At 43.5% G+C, this 18,200-nt stretch overlaps 2 protein-coding genes across 4 annotated transcripts in view; one reads left to right on the forward strand and one right to left on the reverse strand.

The window, feature by feature from the left end:
* LRIG1 (leucine rich repeats and immunoglobulin like domains 1) overlaps positions 1-12,451 on the forward strand; it is a 137,101-nt gene extending 124,650 nt beyond the window's left edge. Inside the window, exons 11-19 of the mRNA XM_032775758.2 lie at positions 856-927; positions 2,764-2,927; positions 4,884-5,204; positions 5,633-5,914; positions 6,544-6,963; positions 9,022-9,144; positions 9,749-9,895; positions 11,014-11,319; positions 11,532-12,451. Of these exons, the coding sequence (XP_032631649.1) occupies positions 856-927; positions 2,764-2,927; positions 4,884-5,204; positions 5,633-5,914; positions 6,544-6,963; positions 9,022-9,144; positions 9,749-9,895; positions 11,014-11,319; positions 11,532-11,761 (2,065 nt within the window). The 3' untranslated portion in view covers positions 11,762-12,451. The remainder of the gene's footprint in view (positions 1-855; positions 928-2,763; positions 2,928-4,883; positions 5,205-5,632; positions 5,915-6,543; positions 6,964-9,021; positions 9,145-9,748; positions 9,896-11,013; positions 11,320-11,531) is intronic.
* Positions 12,452-14,222: 1,771 nt separating this feature from the next.
* Positions 14,223-18,200, reverse strand: part of SLC25A26 (solute carrier family 25 member 26) — a 142,548-nt gene continuing 138,570 nt past the window's right edge. For all 3 annotated transcript variants that reach the window (XM_032775759.2, XM_032775760.2, XM_032775761.2), the window contains one exon: positions 14,223-17,974. In XM_032775759.2, the coding sequence (XP_032631650.1) occupies positions 17,878-17,974 (97 nt within the window). In that variant the 3' untranslated portion in view covers positions 14,223-17,877. The remainder of the gene's footprint in view (positions 17,975-18,200) is intronic.

Genomic DNA, 18,200 nt, shown 5'->3' on the forward strand with positions numbered 1-18,200 from the left:
CATGGATGCACAACGCCGAATTACTGTGCCTAGTGTGGCCGCATGAAATTGAATTTATAATATCAGTTTTATAAAACCGATTTTAGCTAATTCGATATTATCCCGTAGTGTAGATGTGGCCTGAGATTTGCACTTAAAGCAACACTAAACTCCTATTGTTTCACACTTCAGTGACTGAGATTTGAGTCCAAATTTTGGCATAATCCCTCTTGAAAGGACAAGTGGTTTTTTAGTAAAATATTGAACTTCTGCAAAGGGAAGCATTTAAAAATACTCCTTTTTGGAAATCTTTGCCCCCTGTTCCTCAAACTAGCTTTAGAATACCTGAACAAGCACGTTCCCCCCCAAACACGTTCTAGTATCTTCTCAGATATATGTCCCTTTTGGAACATTTATAATTAAACACACAGATGGATATAGTCCTCTTATTCAGGATAACTGTTTTCAAGATAACGGAGCAACACAGATTTCCACCTGCTGAGGATTTGGAAGTCAAGGCTGGGTGCTCAAGAAGAGGTGGAGATATGTAGATGTGTGAGCAATGACTGGTGGAGGTAGTCTAGGCTGAGATGGTAAAGTGTAGATGAGGCGCAGAACGATTAGTTGCTCGTTTCTTTGTTTCTTGTGGCTTGCCTTGGTGGGCTGTGCAGTCTAAGCTCAGAGTTAATAAGTGTTTTGTATAGCATAGATCCTCAATAGTACAAATACAAACCATCGTGCACTCCCTGAATATGGAGCTTGCGTCCCACAAAATGTGTGTTCCACTATCTAGCTTGGAGAAAAGATGTTGGTCTCTCGGTGTTACTGGTGCATTAATATTTTTTTTTTAAAAGTGCCTCTGGTTTTGTTCTGCAGGAACCTCAGGGACAATGCAATCAGGTCTGTCCAACCAGAAGCTTTTGCTAAGATGAAGAACCTGAAGCAGCTGTAAGTATTTGGACTGTACGTACCATTAAGCCGGCACTGATCTTTCTTGTACTGTACGTGAGTCATACCAGATTGGTCATATGTATGACATGCCATTGGAAACAATTCTCTCCCTCCTGCCCCCAACCTTCCCTACAGGTTATTTTTACACTTGAGCAGATGTCCAAACACATTTCACACTTAGTAGTGAGTGAAATTAGATCACAGTAACTGTGGGTAGCATGTGTGCAATTATCCATCTCCGCTCAGAAAATCCAGTTCCGTTAGCCATCTCTTGTTCTCACACAGTGCTCTGAGAGCTATTTAATTCCTGGTGGCCGAGCTGCATTTCCATTATACCTATGTTTAGGGTCTGTGCACAGTGCTGACATTTCAGTGGATTTGAATTGTACATCATCTAGTGTCAGCTGTAAAAACGTGGCCGTGTTATCAGAACAGCTACTTTCGCTCAATGCTAGGGCTCTCTCTTGTTCTAGACACACACACAGATGCATAGCGTCATCTCACAGCGTTCGGAAGGTTAGGCTGTAATATTTGATTATCTCAAATCCTGCCCCCAGTCGCTGTACAGTTGTGTGGTTCACGACCTCTGCTTGAGCTTTGGTGCTACCCCTTTAAGTCAAACTTGTATCGCTTCTTCGCTGATAGTGAAGTTTCACAGAAATGCCTTTGCCTAAAAATTGCTGTTTTATGATATGCTGTAGAGGGGGAACTTTAATGGTCACTTGTCTATGTGGTGCTTTGAGGTTCCTAAACCAACACAAGGGCCACATTCTCTGCCGACACACATTTTCAGAGCACTGTTGGTTTTAGGGCCGTGACAAGTTAAACCAGCAGAGAATTTGGCCTGGCATGTTTTAAAAACTATGCAGAGAACCTCTCTCATCAACACATAAAACCCAGGCCTATCTTTACTCAAGTAGTTCTGTAGAGTTTGGAGTGATTGTGTCTAGTTAGCTTATGCTCCATCTTTGATGGCCTTCAGCTAGTTACACAGGTGAAGTATCTTCTCAGTTCTAAGATTTCTTGTTAACAGTAGCCACTAAATTCCCAGTAGAATGCTGAGAAATTTTTGTTGTTGTTTGAGTTAGTCACTGTTGTTGTTGGATGTATACAAAGCCAGTGATCTGTTTGTCCTCCCCTCCCCCTGTGTATCAGTAGTTAATCAACAAACACAATTCACTGAGCTGAGCACGTGCCTTCTGAACCCCTTGTTGTACTGGTGCACAAATAAGTACACAAACAGAAAGAGGGAAAGAGACATGTTGGCTTGGACTGTATCAGAAATGCACTAAAGATTCGCATTGGCCAAATAGGTTACCAATGGCTGTAAGTAGAGAGCTTCACAGAACACTTTCAGCATTCAGTGATTGAACCTTGCAGTCAATCGATAAAGTCTTTTGACACTGGTGGGCAGAGAAGGTGCATGTGTAGGAATTATACAAGCAGGGTTCAGGACTCCTGGATTCCATGCCTGATTCTGCCCCTGATACATGCCTCCTTGGTAAGGTTACTCAGGTCCAGATCCTCAAGGGTATTTCGGCTCCTCACTTCCATTGAGATCTCTCTCTGCCTCAGTTTACCTAACTGTAAATCAGTACTTGCCAGCCTCTCAGGGTTGTTGCAGGGGTTAATTAGTGTTTATAAAGTGTTAAGGAGATTTTTTTGGGAGAGGAAAGGTGCTATACAAGTGTGATGTATTTAGCACAACAGCCATCCTCCCCTTTTTGCTGAGGGAAAGGGAGGACTGCTGAGTGGGTTTAAAGGGCTCAGAGCTTTGCAGCATTTCCCTTGCAAGGGTCAAAAGTAGGTGCTTTCTTTTCTGTTTCCCTCCAGCCACATAAACAGCGACAGCTTCCTGTGTGATTGCCAGCTGAAATGGTTGCTGCAGTGGTTAGCCGAGAAGGAGCAACAGCCCTTTGTGGTAGCCACCTGCGCCCATCCCGAGTCGCTCAAGAGCAAGAGCATTTTTGCTGTGCCCACAGAAAGTTTTGTGTGCGGTAAGTGGGGTCTGGGTGTGAGGCTGTGTGAATGGCAGGTCTTGTTTCGGCCAAAATTTCCTTTTACTGCTAGACTGTGTGATTATGTTGGGGTTGGTGGGGGTTTTGTGTCATCAAAGCCAACCCAAGCCTACATTTTAAAAATTAGTCACTGGCTACAATTTATTTCCCACCAAAACCACATTGCTTGCATCTAGTGTATTCCTTTACCAGGCGTTCTGAGTATTAAATCAAAGGGGACTAACAGTTGGTTCAGTTATAAATCCAGCCGCTGTTATAGGAAGGCAGCTCTGGTCCTAGCAAGCTAATATGGGCAGGATTTCAGCTGTGGATTTGCACACGGAGTGATAGCACTGTGAGCTTCGGTTGTTGGGTTTGGGATTTCCCCTCCCCCTTTCCCCCATTGCTGCCCCTCAATCGTAAGAACAAAAGGTTTTTTAAAAAATTGTGGCAGGAGGAGTCTTTAAATATAAGCTCTTTTTATGGATGTTTTATCCATTAAATCTGAAACAGCCAATTGCTAAAATTTGGATTTGTGTGTTTGTGATTAATTTTTATTTGCTTGGATTATAACTACTGCTTTCCTTTCATCCAACTGCTCGCTGCCGTTACATCTAAGTGTGGCTGCAAACCGGCCTGGCAAATGCAGAACAGCTGAACGAACACGAACACACACACACACACTCTCACTCTCTCTCTCTTACTTTTAATCGGGAACAATTAAAAGTGATCAAGAGAGAGCTGTGGTAGGAGAATGGGCCAAAGTCAAAGGAGGAAAGCATGAGCAACCATGAAACAAGGCATGGGTTTTGGAACCCTCTGTGTGGTCTGTCCTGTTAACTGATGTGGATTTTAGTCTTACTTCTTTACAATGCTAGTTTAGGGAGTCAGAGTAGCTTTTGAAAGTTCCCTTTCCTCAGTTGAAAGCATAACTTGCACATCTCATTGGTGAAGGTTCACCCAACGTTCCATCCCCATCCAGATGAGCACAAATATACACACACATGCTTAACGCACGTGGCATCAGAGCGGAGATGGCCTGCCTCTGAATGGGCTTGTTGGGGTTGTTGTTTCCATCTGAAAGGAGAAGAGACGAGTTTTCAAATGCTCTCCCCATGGCAAATCATCACAAAGTTGCAAAATCAACCTTTCTAGGAAGGACAGCTTTACATCTCAGATGACTGCCAAGCCATCCAGCCATCAGTCCTCCCCAGCTCCAGAGGCATCGCTGTTTAATTAAACATTTCTCTGATAGTCAGTTACACTGTTTGTCAAAATCTAATAAACCACACTACTTGGAACTCTGCTAAAACCAACAGTCACCCAGGACAGAGGAGTGCATACGCAGACCTCCGCTTTGGAAGGGTGACAGGCAAATACAGCTGCTGTGCATAGACATCTCGTACCATCATGCCCCTGCTTGTGAGTGCTTTTCAGTGACTTTAACCCTCTTCACCCTCAACTCAAGTTAATGCAAGAGCTTGAGGGAGGGGTGGTTTAGAGGTGAAATCTTAGGGGCTGCCACTTACTCTTGAACTTGAACTTCAGATTTGCTCTTATTGTTTGAATTGACGTTTTGTAGAGGAGTGGTGTAAGTATTCTGGTAGCACCTGGGCCCCCAGTCAGTGGACCAGCCCCTCATTGCACTAGGCACTACACGCAGGCATGCATACACTCTGAAAACATGGTGCCTGCCCCTACAAACTAAGCATTTTGCAAGAGCAAGCAGATACTCTGTTGCACAGAGATCATTTATCTTCCCGTAAACGGTACATAAAGGCAAATTTGTGGACATGTCAATTCCTCCAGTTAAATGTAGTCATTGTTAATTAAATCTAGACTGACTCTGGATCCACTGCTAAAATAATATTGTAGGTGAAAATGGCAAGAATTGTGACCGGGAACAGTGGTCACAGTGTCCTAGTTCGGGGCTGAGCTGCTGTCATTGTTTTTCAGATGATTTCCCCAAGCCCCAGATTATTATTCAGCCAGAGACGACCATGGCCGTTCTCGGCAAGGATATCCGTTTCACCTGCTCGGCTGCAAGCAGCAGCAGCTCCCCTATGACATTTGCCTGGAAGAAGGACAACGAGGTCCTGCACAACTCTGAGATCGAGAACTTTGCCCATGCGCGAGCCAAGAACGGTGAGGTGATGGAGTACACCACCATCCTGCACCTGCGGCATGTCACCTTTGCCCACGAGGGACGCTACCAGTGCATCATCACCAACCACTTTGGCTCCACCTACTCCAACAAGGCCCGGCTCACTGTTAACGGTGAGCGCCAGGCTGGGTTCAGATTCTTTTCTTGTAGGTAAAAAAGTCATCCAGCCATACGTATCCCCTGGAGTGCTGGGAGGCCCCATGTTATAGGTGCACACCTGCTGTGATGACCCTGTTCTGGCCAGGTACTTAAGTACATGCTTAACTTCAAGTCATCTCTAAACACGGGCCTCATCCCATTGGTTTCAGCTGCTCCCGTAGGGTCTCTGTCAGCAGGCATGAAAGTCTGAAAGGACTAGAAAGAGGGAACGTCTCAAATAACATTTCCTTTTAGAGGAAGGATGGTTTTTATTTGTTTCATACCCTGAAGAATGAACCCAGAAGCAAGTGAAATTAGTTTAATGGGGAGTTCTGAGGCATCAGGAAGGCTGGTCTCATTTCCCTAAGGCTATCTGTCACTCTACCCCCCCCTCCCTTTACAGTGTTGCCTTCGTTTATCAAAACCCCCCATGACATCACCAGCCGGACAGGAACGACAGCACGGCTGGAATGTGCGGCCAATGGCTTCCCCATTCCACAAATTGCTTGGCAGAAGGACGGAGGCACCGACTTCCCAGCAGCCCGAGAGCGCCGCATGCATGTCATGCCAGACGATGATGTCTTCTTCATCATGGATGTGAAGATAGAGGACATGGGCGTTTACAGCTGCACGGCACAGAACTCCGCAGGCTCCGTGCTGGCCAATGCCACCCTGACTGTACTAGGTAAGAAGCTTTGCTTCCTTGGGGATCCAGGCAGTGCAGGCAAAGGAACCATTTTGAGTTTCCAAAATGGGTTTTAGAAGGGAATGCTTGAGTTGTCAGAAGCCATAGACATACTCATGGGACAGTGGAGGTGGGGTGACGTCAGTAGGTCATGGGTACTACGAAAGGACCCAGATACCTGAGAAAATGCGTCCTGTTTCTGTTGGAAGTCAGCCGCCTTCTATAGGAGAGACCTGTTAGGCCATGCTGTTTGCCTCCCCTGCTAAGGAGAAATATGCAGAAGGAAACTAAACTCTGCCTCCCTGCCCTACAAGTTATTGGTATGTGACAGTTGTTATTCCTTCTCCGAAGTGGGAAACGATTACCCTGGGGCATGGGTTTCTTGTGTAAGATATGGAAAGAAAACTAAAGCAGAACTAATAATAAAGGCCCAGATTATGCCAGTTAGACATGGGCGTGCAGTGGGGCGTCCCTGGGGAAGCTGGCACATGAGACCCTGTATCATTTAGCCAATCTCTAGTACTTTGCTAATTGTGTCTTCAGAAAGGTCTGTTGGTTTGCCGACTCTAGATGATCTGAGTCATCACAAACCCTCTAATAACTTAATGTCTGTACTTAAACCCCTGTAGAGACGCCGTCCTTGATCCATCCACTGGAAGACCACGTAGTGTCTGTAGGTGAAACAGTGGCCCTTCAGTGCAAAGCAACAGGTAGCCCACCTCCACGCATCACCTGGCTGAAAGGCGACCAGCCCCTGGTAGTGACTGACAGGCATCATTTCACCCCTGGCAACCAGCTGCTGATCGTTCGGAATGTTGTGCTGGAGGATGCTGGGAAATACACCTGTGAAATGTCCAATACCCTTGGAACAGAGCGTGCGCACAGCCACGTAAGCATCTTGCAATCCCTTGGCTGCAGGAAGGACAGGATGACCGTGGGGATAATCACCATTGCAGTGGTGTGCAGCATTGTGCTGACATCTTTGGTCTGGGTGTGCATCATCTATCAGACCAGAAAGAAGAGTGAAGAATACAGCGTCACCAACACAGGTAGGCTCCAACCCTGGCTAAGGGCTCTTGGGCCAGCGGAAACCTTTGCGTGCCAGAACATTCTACTGTGGCTGAACGGCTGCGGCAGCCAGGCATAACTCCTACTTAAAAGGCTTATCTCAGTGATTTGATTCCCCGTATCATCTGCTTCTGCTCAGGAAGCTGCACCCAGCTGCACTAGCTGTCACTTGCTGTTGCAGAATGTTCAGTGCTTTGATTTACGGGTTGCCTGGCTCATCAAGTTCTCTCCCCTCCAGCTGCAGACAGCCTCTCCTGATTCAGAGCCTGACAGGTTTTCTCTGGCCACTGTCGGAAGCTGTGTTGCAATCTGGGTTAACCCTCCAGGGTTAACCCTCCAGGGTTAACCAGGCCTCATTTATGATAGAGGAAACCCCAGTTTCCACCCTAGGTACTGCCCTTCCACCCGCCCACATATAACTCATGCAGTGAGATGCCTCCAGCAGTTCCTTCGGACGAAGTGCAGCATTTTCTAGAGGAAGTTTTCTGGGGCCTAGCGGCCTTCCAAAAATGCCACCCTGGTGCCAAACTCATGGCATTGGGTTGAGAGCTTGAGGATGGGCCCTACTGAGGTCAGGAGGAATAATCAGTGGAAGCACCGTTTCAGCCTGTTGGACCAGCTTCCTGGACTCTGAGCCAATGCTGCTGAGCACCCCAGTCTGATCCCTTGCTTGGATTTGCTGCCCTCCACTATGTCCCTTTAATCTTCTCAGGAAACAGGTGCAGTACATATGGGGTTTTCAAAGCCATGGCCGAAGGGAAGGTTTGGATGGAATGTCGTTTGCATGCTGTAAATGCAGTTGTTTCAGCAGGACACTGAATTATTTTTTTTAAAACTCGAGACTTGCAGTGCTTCTCTCTTCCCCTTTCTGAATGGTGTCTGGTCAGTTCGTTACAGGGGCAGTTCTGGAAAAGGAGGGGCTCAGTGCCCAATAGAATTGAGTTTACATTTGACATAGCTTGTGGTGAGGGAGGGGGACAGGACTGGCCAGCGGCAGAACAGTCTAAGAGCTGAACCTGCCTCGTGACCCAGGACTAGCCTGGGGCTGCCATCTGGGTGAAGGCTGTTTGAAAAACAAGGCCAGTTGCTGTGGTGAAATAGTAAATGTATGAAAACATGGAGATACTCCTCATAAGTTCAAGTAGCAGTAATTTTAACAGGACACTTGCAATGGAAAGAAAGTAGCTGGTTTTTGCTCTCTTCCCCCCCCCCCCCAGCCTTCCCACCCCCCTAAAATCTTTCTGCCTTTCTGGTTCCTTTCCATAGAATTAAAAATAAACCCAGAGGAGCTGCAGTGTGCAGGACTCAGGGATCCATTTTTCTCTCCCAGAGCATTTGCCTGAACCTGTTTGCTTTGTGCTGGGTGATGAGCCAGCCTAATGTTAAGGCAATTACATATTTATCAGAGTGGCTGAAGTAAAATCAGGCTGAAACTGACACTCCGAGCAGCAGCCCCCTGGCTGATTGTTATCGTTCATCTCCAGTTTTGAAGTTTACTTTCGGCCTAGTGTTTTCATGGGGCAAGGCCTGGTACAAAGGGAGTTTGTTGCTACTGAGCCACCACAACCCTTATTAAAAATTTAGAAAGCAACGTTTATTATTCTGCACATTCCCCTCTGACTGACGGGAGGAATCCCGGCAGGCGTGTCTGAAGAGGCATGGAGGTTGTAACTGCTCTGTTTGAGCATAGGAAGCACGCAGGCTGCAGTCTTCTCTATTAACGCAGTTATGAAAGCTCTTGGGTCAGTCTTCTAAATAACGTAGGAGCCCATGGCCCATTTTCAGAAGACCAGGATTATCACAAGTCCCTAGGGATTGGCGATGCCTAAATTTTGAGACACTCAACTAGTGCCACCTTAAAGGGGCCCTCAGGGGGCGGCTGCTCAGTGTGTTCTGAAGAACCAGGCTGCTTTAAGATGTCACCCAAGAATGTAGACATCCAAAGTCACTGGTACTGATGCTCCTAAGCCATTTTTGACAGCATAACTCCTTGTGTAGAAGTACTGGAGGTTCACATTTGTCTTTACCTCTTGTTGCAGATGAGACCATTGTACCACCTGATGTGCCAAGCTACCTGTCCTCCCAGGGGACTCTTTCTGACAGACAGGAAGTTGTCGTTAGAGTTGACAGCCAACAGCCTAATGGGCACATAGAGAACAATGGTAGGAATTGGATTCTAACATTTAAAAAGCTGTATCCACCCTTGATGTGACAAGGGTAACTAAAAACACTAGTGCCCGCTACTCTTCCGCTCTTATTGTGAGCTGTTTGCAAGATCTGTACGCCTAGCTGCTACACTGTACTGGGGACACAGGCAGGGACATGCCTCTCACTTGGCAGATACAGACGAAACACTTTTCCCAGTAATAATATCACTCATGAAAACAGATTCCTTGAGTGACTACTCATTCATTGGGCCTGGGAGGTTTTGCCAATATTGGTCTAGTTCTGTGGCTCCAGAATTACTGACAACTAAATTCTAATACAAAATCCACTGGCATTGCCAAACCCTACCTTCAGGCTTACAAATTAAATGCCATCATCCAGCAATATTTTAAAAGAACATGTTGGGTGGAAAGGTTAAATTTCTGGATTAAGATTATCATTAGTCTATAAAACATTTTTTCCTTGAAAAATTGACTCAGAATTATCCACTATTTCCATAGCAATCCCTTATGCTGTTTTTACAGTATGATAAATCACTGAGTGTTTTGATTGAAAGAGCAGATGGTTGTAATCTTTAGCCAGCTGGTTCTTTTGTTATAGGTATGTGTCAGACTGATGCTGGAAGAGGTCCAGATGTTGAAACGCCCACTGTAGCTTGTAGACAGCCAAAGCTATGTGTAGGATATAATAAAGACACTTGGAAAACAGAAGACCCAGCTGATGGAATGCTTGTTCCAGATAAGACAGGTACAAAACACATTAATCTGCAAAGACATTTCATGTTAGTACAGATCAGAAATCATTTGAGAGTCAGAGTGTTACTAAGACTGAGAAGAAATGTTGCCTAAAAAAATGCCAAGAGTGATTCTCAGATGCTGATATGGCATTTATATTTTTCTCTTGCTTATTTCTTCATCACAGTAGTTTGAGCTTAAAGAACAGCCAGAAAAGGGCAGACTGTTGACTCTGATCGGCCTCACTGCAGCTGATTGGGTGTTTTTAAGCGGTTCCTAACGTGTAAGAGCTGTTTCAAACTGAAAGTGTTAGACATTTGCATCAGAGGCATCATAAAGGGACTGTCAACTTGAAAGTAACTTGATTTTTTAACTTCTGATTACAAGTAGTTTGGGGCACTACCCCTGCTCCTCGGTCTCTTTGCCAGTGTGTGGTTTTCCAATCACATTTTCCTATTTTTAAAAAATCTTCTCTCTCTCATACTGTATATAAGAGCCACTCAGACAGCACGGGAAACTATCAGATTCTCTAGAGGGAAATGGTGAAACCCAGTTAACTGACCAAGTGCAGATAAAATAAACGGGGGGGAACAGACTTCCTCCTCTTCCCTCTTTCACCTCTAGCCATCTTGGATGTTATTCCTACCAACTATAAGCAAAATATTTTCAGATAGAAATGTGATTTAAATTGACCATGTTCCTTTAAAAACAACGACACTCAAAAGGCAACATACTCCTTTTCAGTAACAGCTACTGCAGAATTCCACCTTCCTCTTCTGCACTGTCTGGTCAGCCATGAAGCAGGAACTAGCCATGGAGGATAAATACATAACACCTATAAGGTGTCTTTCGAGCTGCAATAGAAATAAATGTGTGGAGCGGGATAGAGGGGCAGATCCAGTCGTTTCAACTACCGTTAGGGATACTAGGAAATCCAACGTTCTGAAAAAGGCAGGCGTTAACTAGATTTATAGGAAACCAAAGAACAATATATTGTTAAAGTGACTCCTCTATGGCAGAGGGGTGGTCTGAGATGTCTTATCCTTCTCCAACTTGCATGATGGTGTGATGACGGCTTCAAACTGACTGTACTTAACTTCAGTTATTGCCTTTTTCTCGCCCTCCACAAAGGGTATGGCCTGCCAGTTGTGTGCACTGACTGCAGCGGAAGTACAGATAGCATGAATGTCAACATTTACCCCAAGGATCTTGAATACTATTCTCAGCCAACTAAGACTATGGATAATGCACATCAAAATGCATTCAGCAGAAAGGAGCCAAGCAAGAGCAGAGGTAACAATCCTCTTCACCCTCAACAGTGCGTTGGGATTACCAGCAGTCAGAGAATGGACACCGATAGTACTCTGTATCCCAGCAACCATGACAGAATGCCACTGTCGTCCTGCATGAATCAAACACTGCATGTGGACAGACAAGGTATGTGTTTTGCTTGGGTCTCTGTCCCTGTACCATTCAGATTAATGTGCTGTGTCCTCTCATTGTCATGCCTTGCTTTTAGAAAGCTTCAGTAATCTTCAGTATTAAATGTCAGCTGTTTGGTGGTTGGTTTTGAATTATGTGTGTTGCGGTAATGGTGGCATTCTGAGCATCAGCTAATTAAGCATTGTACTATCCTTACTTTCTTACAGGCTCTTCACAACCGTTGGTAAATGCTTCAGAGCATAGTAAGCTTCACTTAAAAGCTTCACCTTCAGAAGATTCAGTGAAGCAGCTAAAAGGGACACCTGAAATTTCACCGACATCACTGGATATACAGGGTGAGGCTGAAGCTAAACAAACTCTTCTTTCCAATGGACACCTACCCAAGTTACAGGACTCAACTCATGAGTTTAAACCACCCATAAGATCAATGGACTGAGGGGGGGAGAAACTGCCATGTGCAAATGAACAAACCTACTATTGACCTTAATTTTTTGCACAGAATACCTAGGCTACTTACTTCTACCTCAACTCTTGAACTGACAGCCTCTCCAAGGAAAGGGAAAACACATGAGGTATGAGAAACAAGCTTGTGTGGGGAACAAACTCCTACTCGAGCGTCACCTGTTTGTACATAGTTTAAAACTTCAAAGAGAAGTATTACTAGTTCAAAAGTTAACTTGCAGATGAAGCACATAAATGCAAGGGACGATTGTGTAGAGAAAAGAAAAGTATTTGATACAGTTGTACATAAGAGTTTTCATATTATATATAAATATATATATATCTTTTACAGAGGCTATTTTAATCTTTAGTGCATGGATAACTGAGTGAAACTTCACAAAGTTTTGGCAATATTGTTTTCAGTATCAAGTTGCTGTTAAATTTTTCAAGAGAAAGAATTCTGGTGCCTTAATGCATAAGCAGACCTTTAAAACCCAGGCTGATTCAAAGGAATTGTCATGCTTTGCTGTGGAAATTCCTTTAGATCAAGCATTGATTAGGTTAGTTAGCACAAATCCCCTCCCCCCTGAAATTGATTGCACTTAGCAGGTTTAAACTAAGATCTTAAATTATTTCAAAGAAACGCTAAATAGAGTTTATAGGGAGAGCCAAGCAATTACCAAAAGAGAAAAAGTAATACATAGCAACCTGACTTCTTTTTTTCTTTATGGAAGAACTTAAAATTCATTACCCTTCAGAATTGCAGTGAGGAGCTAAAGGTTAAATATTAGCTGTGATAGTCTGCAAATTACAGCAGAACAGCACAGAGGCATAAAGTTGAATTAAACTACTGTGCACACTTGGAAAAAGGAAAGCTAAAATCATTGCTAACAACAAAAATACATGCAGTTAAAGGATGGGTTTTTTCTTTTTGGACCTGTCATAGACTTCAAGGAAATGGCCTTGTCTACACCCACAAGTTGTACCATTGTAACTATAGCAGTATACTTAAAGTGGTACAGCCCTTCCCAGTGTGAATGCAGTTAAACTGCTCTAAAGGTAATTATGTGAACATAGCTTATTCCTGTATGGAAAGGGGAGTAAGCCACACTAGGATCAGACAACTTCATAGAAGTATAACTGCATCCATACTGGGCTTGTAAGCTGTATTATTGTCCCAGTAATAAAAATCACTCCCCTAATTTACCATTATACTGGCTCTGTGCAGACTATGCCTGAGGTACATGACCCATTTTCCCTGTGCTGTCTCTTTGCTGCACATAGATCCCCTGATCTGCAGCACATCCATGTACACACAGACAGTAATTGCTATCTCCTTGTATGTGAACACTGACTTCAGGCCCAGGATTACCCTTTTGTGCCACAGTTCCAAGCTAGTCGGAAATATACTGGTTGAGAAGCAAGAGTATGTGCAGGTAGGTGGTCTTGCTGATTTAAAGGGATGAGTACTACGTGTTAGTACAGGGTCTTTAAGTTCATCCATGAATTAAAAAAACAACAACCCTGGACAAATGACTCTGTCTTTTATAACTTCAGTCTGAAGCTTTTTATTTTTCGAACAGCTGCTTCTGTTGGTACCTGTGGAGGGATGGGTTGGTTTATTTTCAGTTCTGCTAATACAAGTTTACTAGACTTTGGTGATGACTACTCTGGGGGAAGGTTGGTTGGTTTTTTTTTCTTTTTCTTAGAAGCAACTAAAGGCCAGTTTCATCAGAGCAGGGTGTGGTGGAAATCCTGCTCACGCCACTACACTAACTCACTGCAGGTTTCAGAAGTCCGGGCAGTGAGACCTTATCAAGGCCTTGAGTCAGAAAAGCAGCTTTGTTCAGAACAATACTAAAGACCTTATTACTTTTTTAAATGAGGGCCGAGACCCACCCATATTATCCCAAGCTAGTCCCAAATTCCACCTCCATTAAAAGACTGCCACCCTTAAAAATCTGATTTCTCAGTCCTTTGAGGGATGGCCTGAACCACATTTCACTGTAAATTATCACAACCCTGGCTTTTATGAATAAGGCATAATTTAACCAGCTACCTGTCTAGCCCAGTTTCTAACTGTAGACACATGTGCACTTTGTGGCAGGTGACTAATTATGTTGAGTGCCAACTTTTAACTATTCAGCAAAGCAAAAGAGATGCACAATAGTAAATAAATAAACCAATATGTATTTGTCCCATGAACTGAGAAAAATATACTTTAGAACTAAATCTGAAAGTGAAAACAACAGTGGGACATACACAAGGAAGATGCAAATGACATCCTTGACCAATTTTGCTGGCAGAAATGTCATCACCGTTGCATATATTAAGCACATTTGCCACATTAGCATTTGAAAATAATGTATTTTTAATAACGTTAACTGTTTCATGTTGTTACTTCCACTAAATATGTGAATCTGCTGCTTCTGAGAGGCAATGTGAAAGAGGAAGTATTTCTTTTGTGTACAAAGTTATTTATTAGAAATTTGGTACAATATTGTATGTTGAAAAAAATGTTAAATATTGAAGTGTCTAACAAATGGCATTGAAGTGTCTTTAATAAAGGTTCATTTACAATATGACAGCTTTTTTGTTGGGAGTGAGCTTTGCAGAGTTTTAGCTGAAAAAAATAAAACCCAAGCACTTGCTTACACGCTTCTCTGTTCCGAATGAAAATGTTTTAATATCGGGACATAATCTTTTTGAAACATCCATTTGTCAAACTGTGTTCAAAGTTCTGTACGATAGACCAACAATGGACAAGACTCTGGGGTGGGAGAGTTGGGAATTGTAGCTGAAATACACAGTGAAGAATTCATATGAAGTAAATTTCTAATATAAAAAATATCAGTTGTCTAAATGTCTTGCAAACACCTCTCCACTGCTCGCCAAAACCAGATGGGCTACATACAGGACAGCTTCAACTACATTTTTGAATCCTTCAACTTACCTTAGTCCCACTTGTAACACCATCACTACCTATGATAGAGGCTTCAGTTTCAGAATTAAGGATGAGCTTAATTTTTCTATTTAAAGCAAGTATTCAATCCTTGTTGTGTGTGCGTGTGGTGTGGTTTTTAAGTGTAGCCTCTCCAAAAATACAGCTCTTGAGAAGAGAGTTCTCTGAAAATATACAATAAAAATGTGGTCTTTAAGGAATGTAGTGTGTCTAGTGTCAGACAACTTTTTTTTGGTCCTCAATTATGGAATAACAAACTTTTCAAATTTTACATATAGTTAAATCTCAGTTGTATCTTGTGCATAGGCTGTCATTGAAGACTTTTTTTTGTTTTTTAAGGATTAATGGTCTCTTTCAGTGACAAAGAATGGGGAAAGTTTCTCCTTCAGCAGGGCACGATGAATAGTGTTCTGCTAGAGAGAACTGAATTCTACCACAGACTGCCCTCCTCCCTTATAGCTGCCATCACCAATTGTGCTCAAGCCACAGATGTCCTCAGTTTGGTACCTTGGGGACTTACTTTGATTCCAGCGGCTCGCTGTACAGAGCCAGCCAGTTGCTGAAAGAAGTGCTGGGCCATTACGTGGGATGCTGTCCTAGAAAGTTTATGTGGTAAACAGAGTATAGTCCTTATGTCAGTGACCACTATCATGCTCCACCTTGGTTGCTTTTTACCTGCAGAGAAAGTAGCCTCCATATCAGCCCCCCTCCACTCAGTGCAGGGTTGCATCATCTGGGGAGGCTGGCATGTCCCTGAGATCAGTCCTCAGATCTCCCTCAGGGGCCGTAGCAGCATGATCAGTGGTAGGTAAAGGAAAAGAGCTGTACCTGTCTTCGGGCACATAGCAGTACCAATGGGTTTTCATGGGCCTTCATTGTGGGACTGTGGTCCACAGCAAGAACCCTAGCAAGAAGGAAGTGAGACCGACTGACCAGTGGAGAGGTTCCTCCACTGTGAAAGTACTTCCAGTTTCCATTGGGTGCAGTGCGAGAGATGGGCACACAGCAGGAGGGACAATATATGAAGAAACTAGTGGTCCAGATTTTTAAAGATGTTTAAACTCATTCTTGCACTGATCGTTACTATGGTTAGTACATGGCATCACTGTAGAGCAGGTTAAGCATCTTTGCATAGCCCTACCTTAACCTGTTTGGCTATGTTGTATACTTAATCTTAACTCTGAATTGCCTGGGTTTTGAATGCTTGGCTGTGGGCTAGGCACATGTATTTCACTCTCACTTACCGCTATACTCAGTCTGTATATTTTAACATTGGCCTGCGCTGGGACTATGGAAGAGGTACATGTGAGCATTGTAATTACAGAAGTCTAGACATCCATCCTTCACTTTGGTTGTAGTGAGACGTATAATAAGAAAAGACTGATTCCAGAACTGATGTTTCAAAAGTGCTAAACATGGACCCAAGATAAATTTGAGTCTTGTTGCGACAATAATAAATGCTCCAGTCTCAGCATACTTGCTGAAAAGCAAACAAAACCCAGGCCCATAAAGAGCTCCGAGTCGGCAGCCAGCTCTTCTGAACAAATTCAAAATCCTCTCCTGCACCTGCCCCTTCCTCCCCCCTCCAGAAAAAAGGGATCAACTGTACAATGGAGAAAAGTACATTGTGTAATGTCATTAACTAGAGTGCCCTGATGGGTTGTGCTCCAAGGAGCCTGCAGTATCGTTACAGCATCATGGCAGGGAGTGGAATCAGCCAGCCAGTTTGGGACTAAAATTGCCCTAGGGATGAGCATGGGCAACCATGGGTAGAAATTCAAGTTTTCAAGAAGTAGTCCCTTTTGATCTGCAAGTTTTCCCCATTTTCTGAGCAAGTGCTAAACTTCCGTACCCTGCCTAAAGGCAGCCAGTTTCTCCATGTATTTGCTTAACAGCGAAAGGGTTTTCTTCAGGGAAAAAAACTATGCGGTAGTACAGACCAAGCTGCTGCTGTTACTGCATATCTTAATTTGGCTCTGTATTAGCTCTATCAATTATATTTGCATATATTTTTATTAGGATGCCTGCCTCACTGCTCAATGCTTCTACAAAACCTGCTTGTGGAAGTGCCTTCAATTCAACTGAAAGTAGTTTCAGGTTCTTCATATAGCTCTTTAAAGGTGTAACTAAGCCAAGTTGCTGCTGTAAATCTGACAAGATTTTTTAATTTTTTTCAAAATCTTGGACTTTCTATTGATAATTTTCATTATGGCCCTGTGCATATTCCACAAACTGATTTTAACTGTAGCGTCACTGTGCTAAAGGAAGAACAGGCTAGCATCACCCTTCAGAACTATTACGCTCAATCTGTCATTTCATCAAGGAGAAGAGCCTTGTTTTCTATTTGTCACTTGCATTCTGCAGCCCGACCTCTCCTGTTCTGTGCTTCACTACTACAAATCCAGAACCACTTCAGCTTTTGGTAGGGAAAGAGAAAAAAAGGCAAGAGCTGCATTTCTTTTCATAGGCAACATTGTTGGACAGGCTACCTGTAAAATAATACAGCATTGTACTTTTCCTGGAGAAAGCTGAGTCTAATTAAAAACCCCACACTGGTTACCACATAAGAGTGCTTGCTATGCACCTGCAGGTATAAACGGTGGGATAAACTTTCAAAATACAGCTCAAATCAGAAACAAATGGGCATTACTTTTCCCCAGCAGCCTCCCAGCTAAGAATACTTTCTAGAGTCTTTAAATGCCTGCTGATTGCAGCTATGTCAACTCCTCCAGTGAATTAAAAGCAGCCTTGATGCTGAGGATCAGGTGTCTCTAATGAAAATTCATTTATTCCATTTTTGCTGCTCAAACCATGTTCTTTTGGTTTACAAAACGTTTTCCTTGCCTGAGTTCTGATAATGCTGTTTGCAGATGCTGTAATTAGCTGTCTACCCCCACATGTTACTTTTTTGGCACAAGTCTCTCTATGACTTCACTGCTTTCCATGCTGGGAAATTTTAAGTTAGGGAAACTGGATTATTGAAGGACTTTTCTTTTAATAGTGAAAATATGAGTTTAGGGAGTTGACCAGCTCCTCAGCCACATAAAGAAGCCTGAGAAGCAGCATGAGTACTTTGATGAGTGTATTCTTTCTGGAAAGCAGCAGATCTTTGGCTCTTTGCTATGATTCACAGGAATCTCTACTCCAAATCAGAGCAGCAAGCGGCGAGTTTTGTCATATGTCCCAAGAAAGATGAATCCTCCCAGACTGATTGCTGTCATTCGAGGGACAACACCTGCAAACAATCTGAAAGAGAAAGGGAAACAATGCTTCATATATTGTCATGGACTACTAATGAGAGATGTTATCCTTTTAGTCACTCCACACACAACCTTTTAGCAGGGCTGTATACACCAACTTTATCTTGCTGATTTCTTGAGTGTGTTCGTGCAGAATTACCTCCTCTCTAAGGTACTTGCATAGCCTCTATTACTGTCGGATCTGAGCACCTCCCAGTCTCTATTTATCATCA

This window comes from Chelonoidis abingdonii, chromosome 17, assembly GCF_003597395.2.
Source record: "Chelonoidis abingdonii isolate Lonesome George chromosome 17, CheloAbing_2.0, whole genome shotgun sequence".
Lineage (NCBI taxonomy): Eukaryota > Metazoa > Chordata > Testudines > Testudinidae > Chelonoidis > Chelonoidis abingdonii.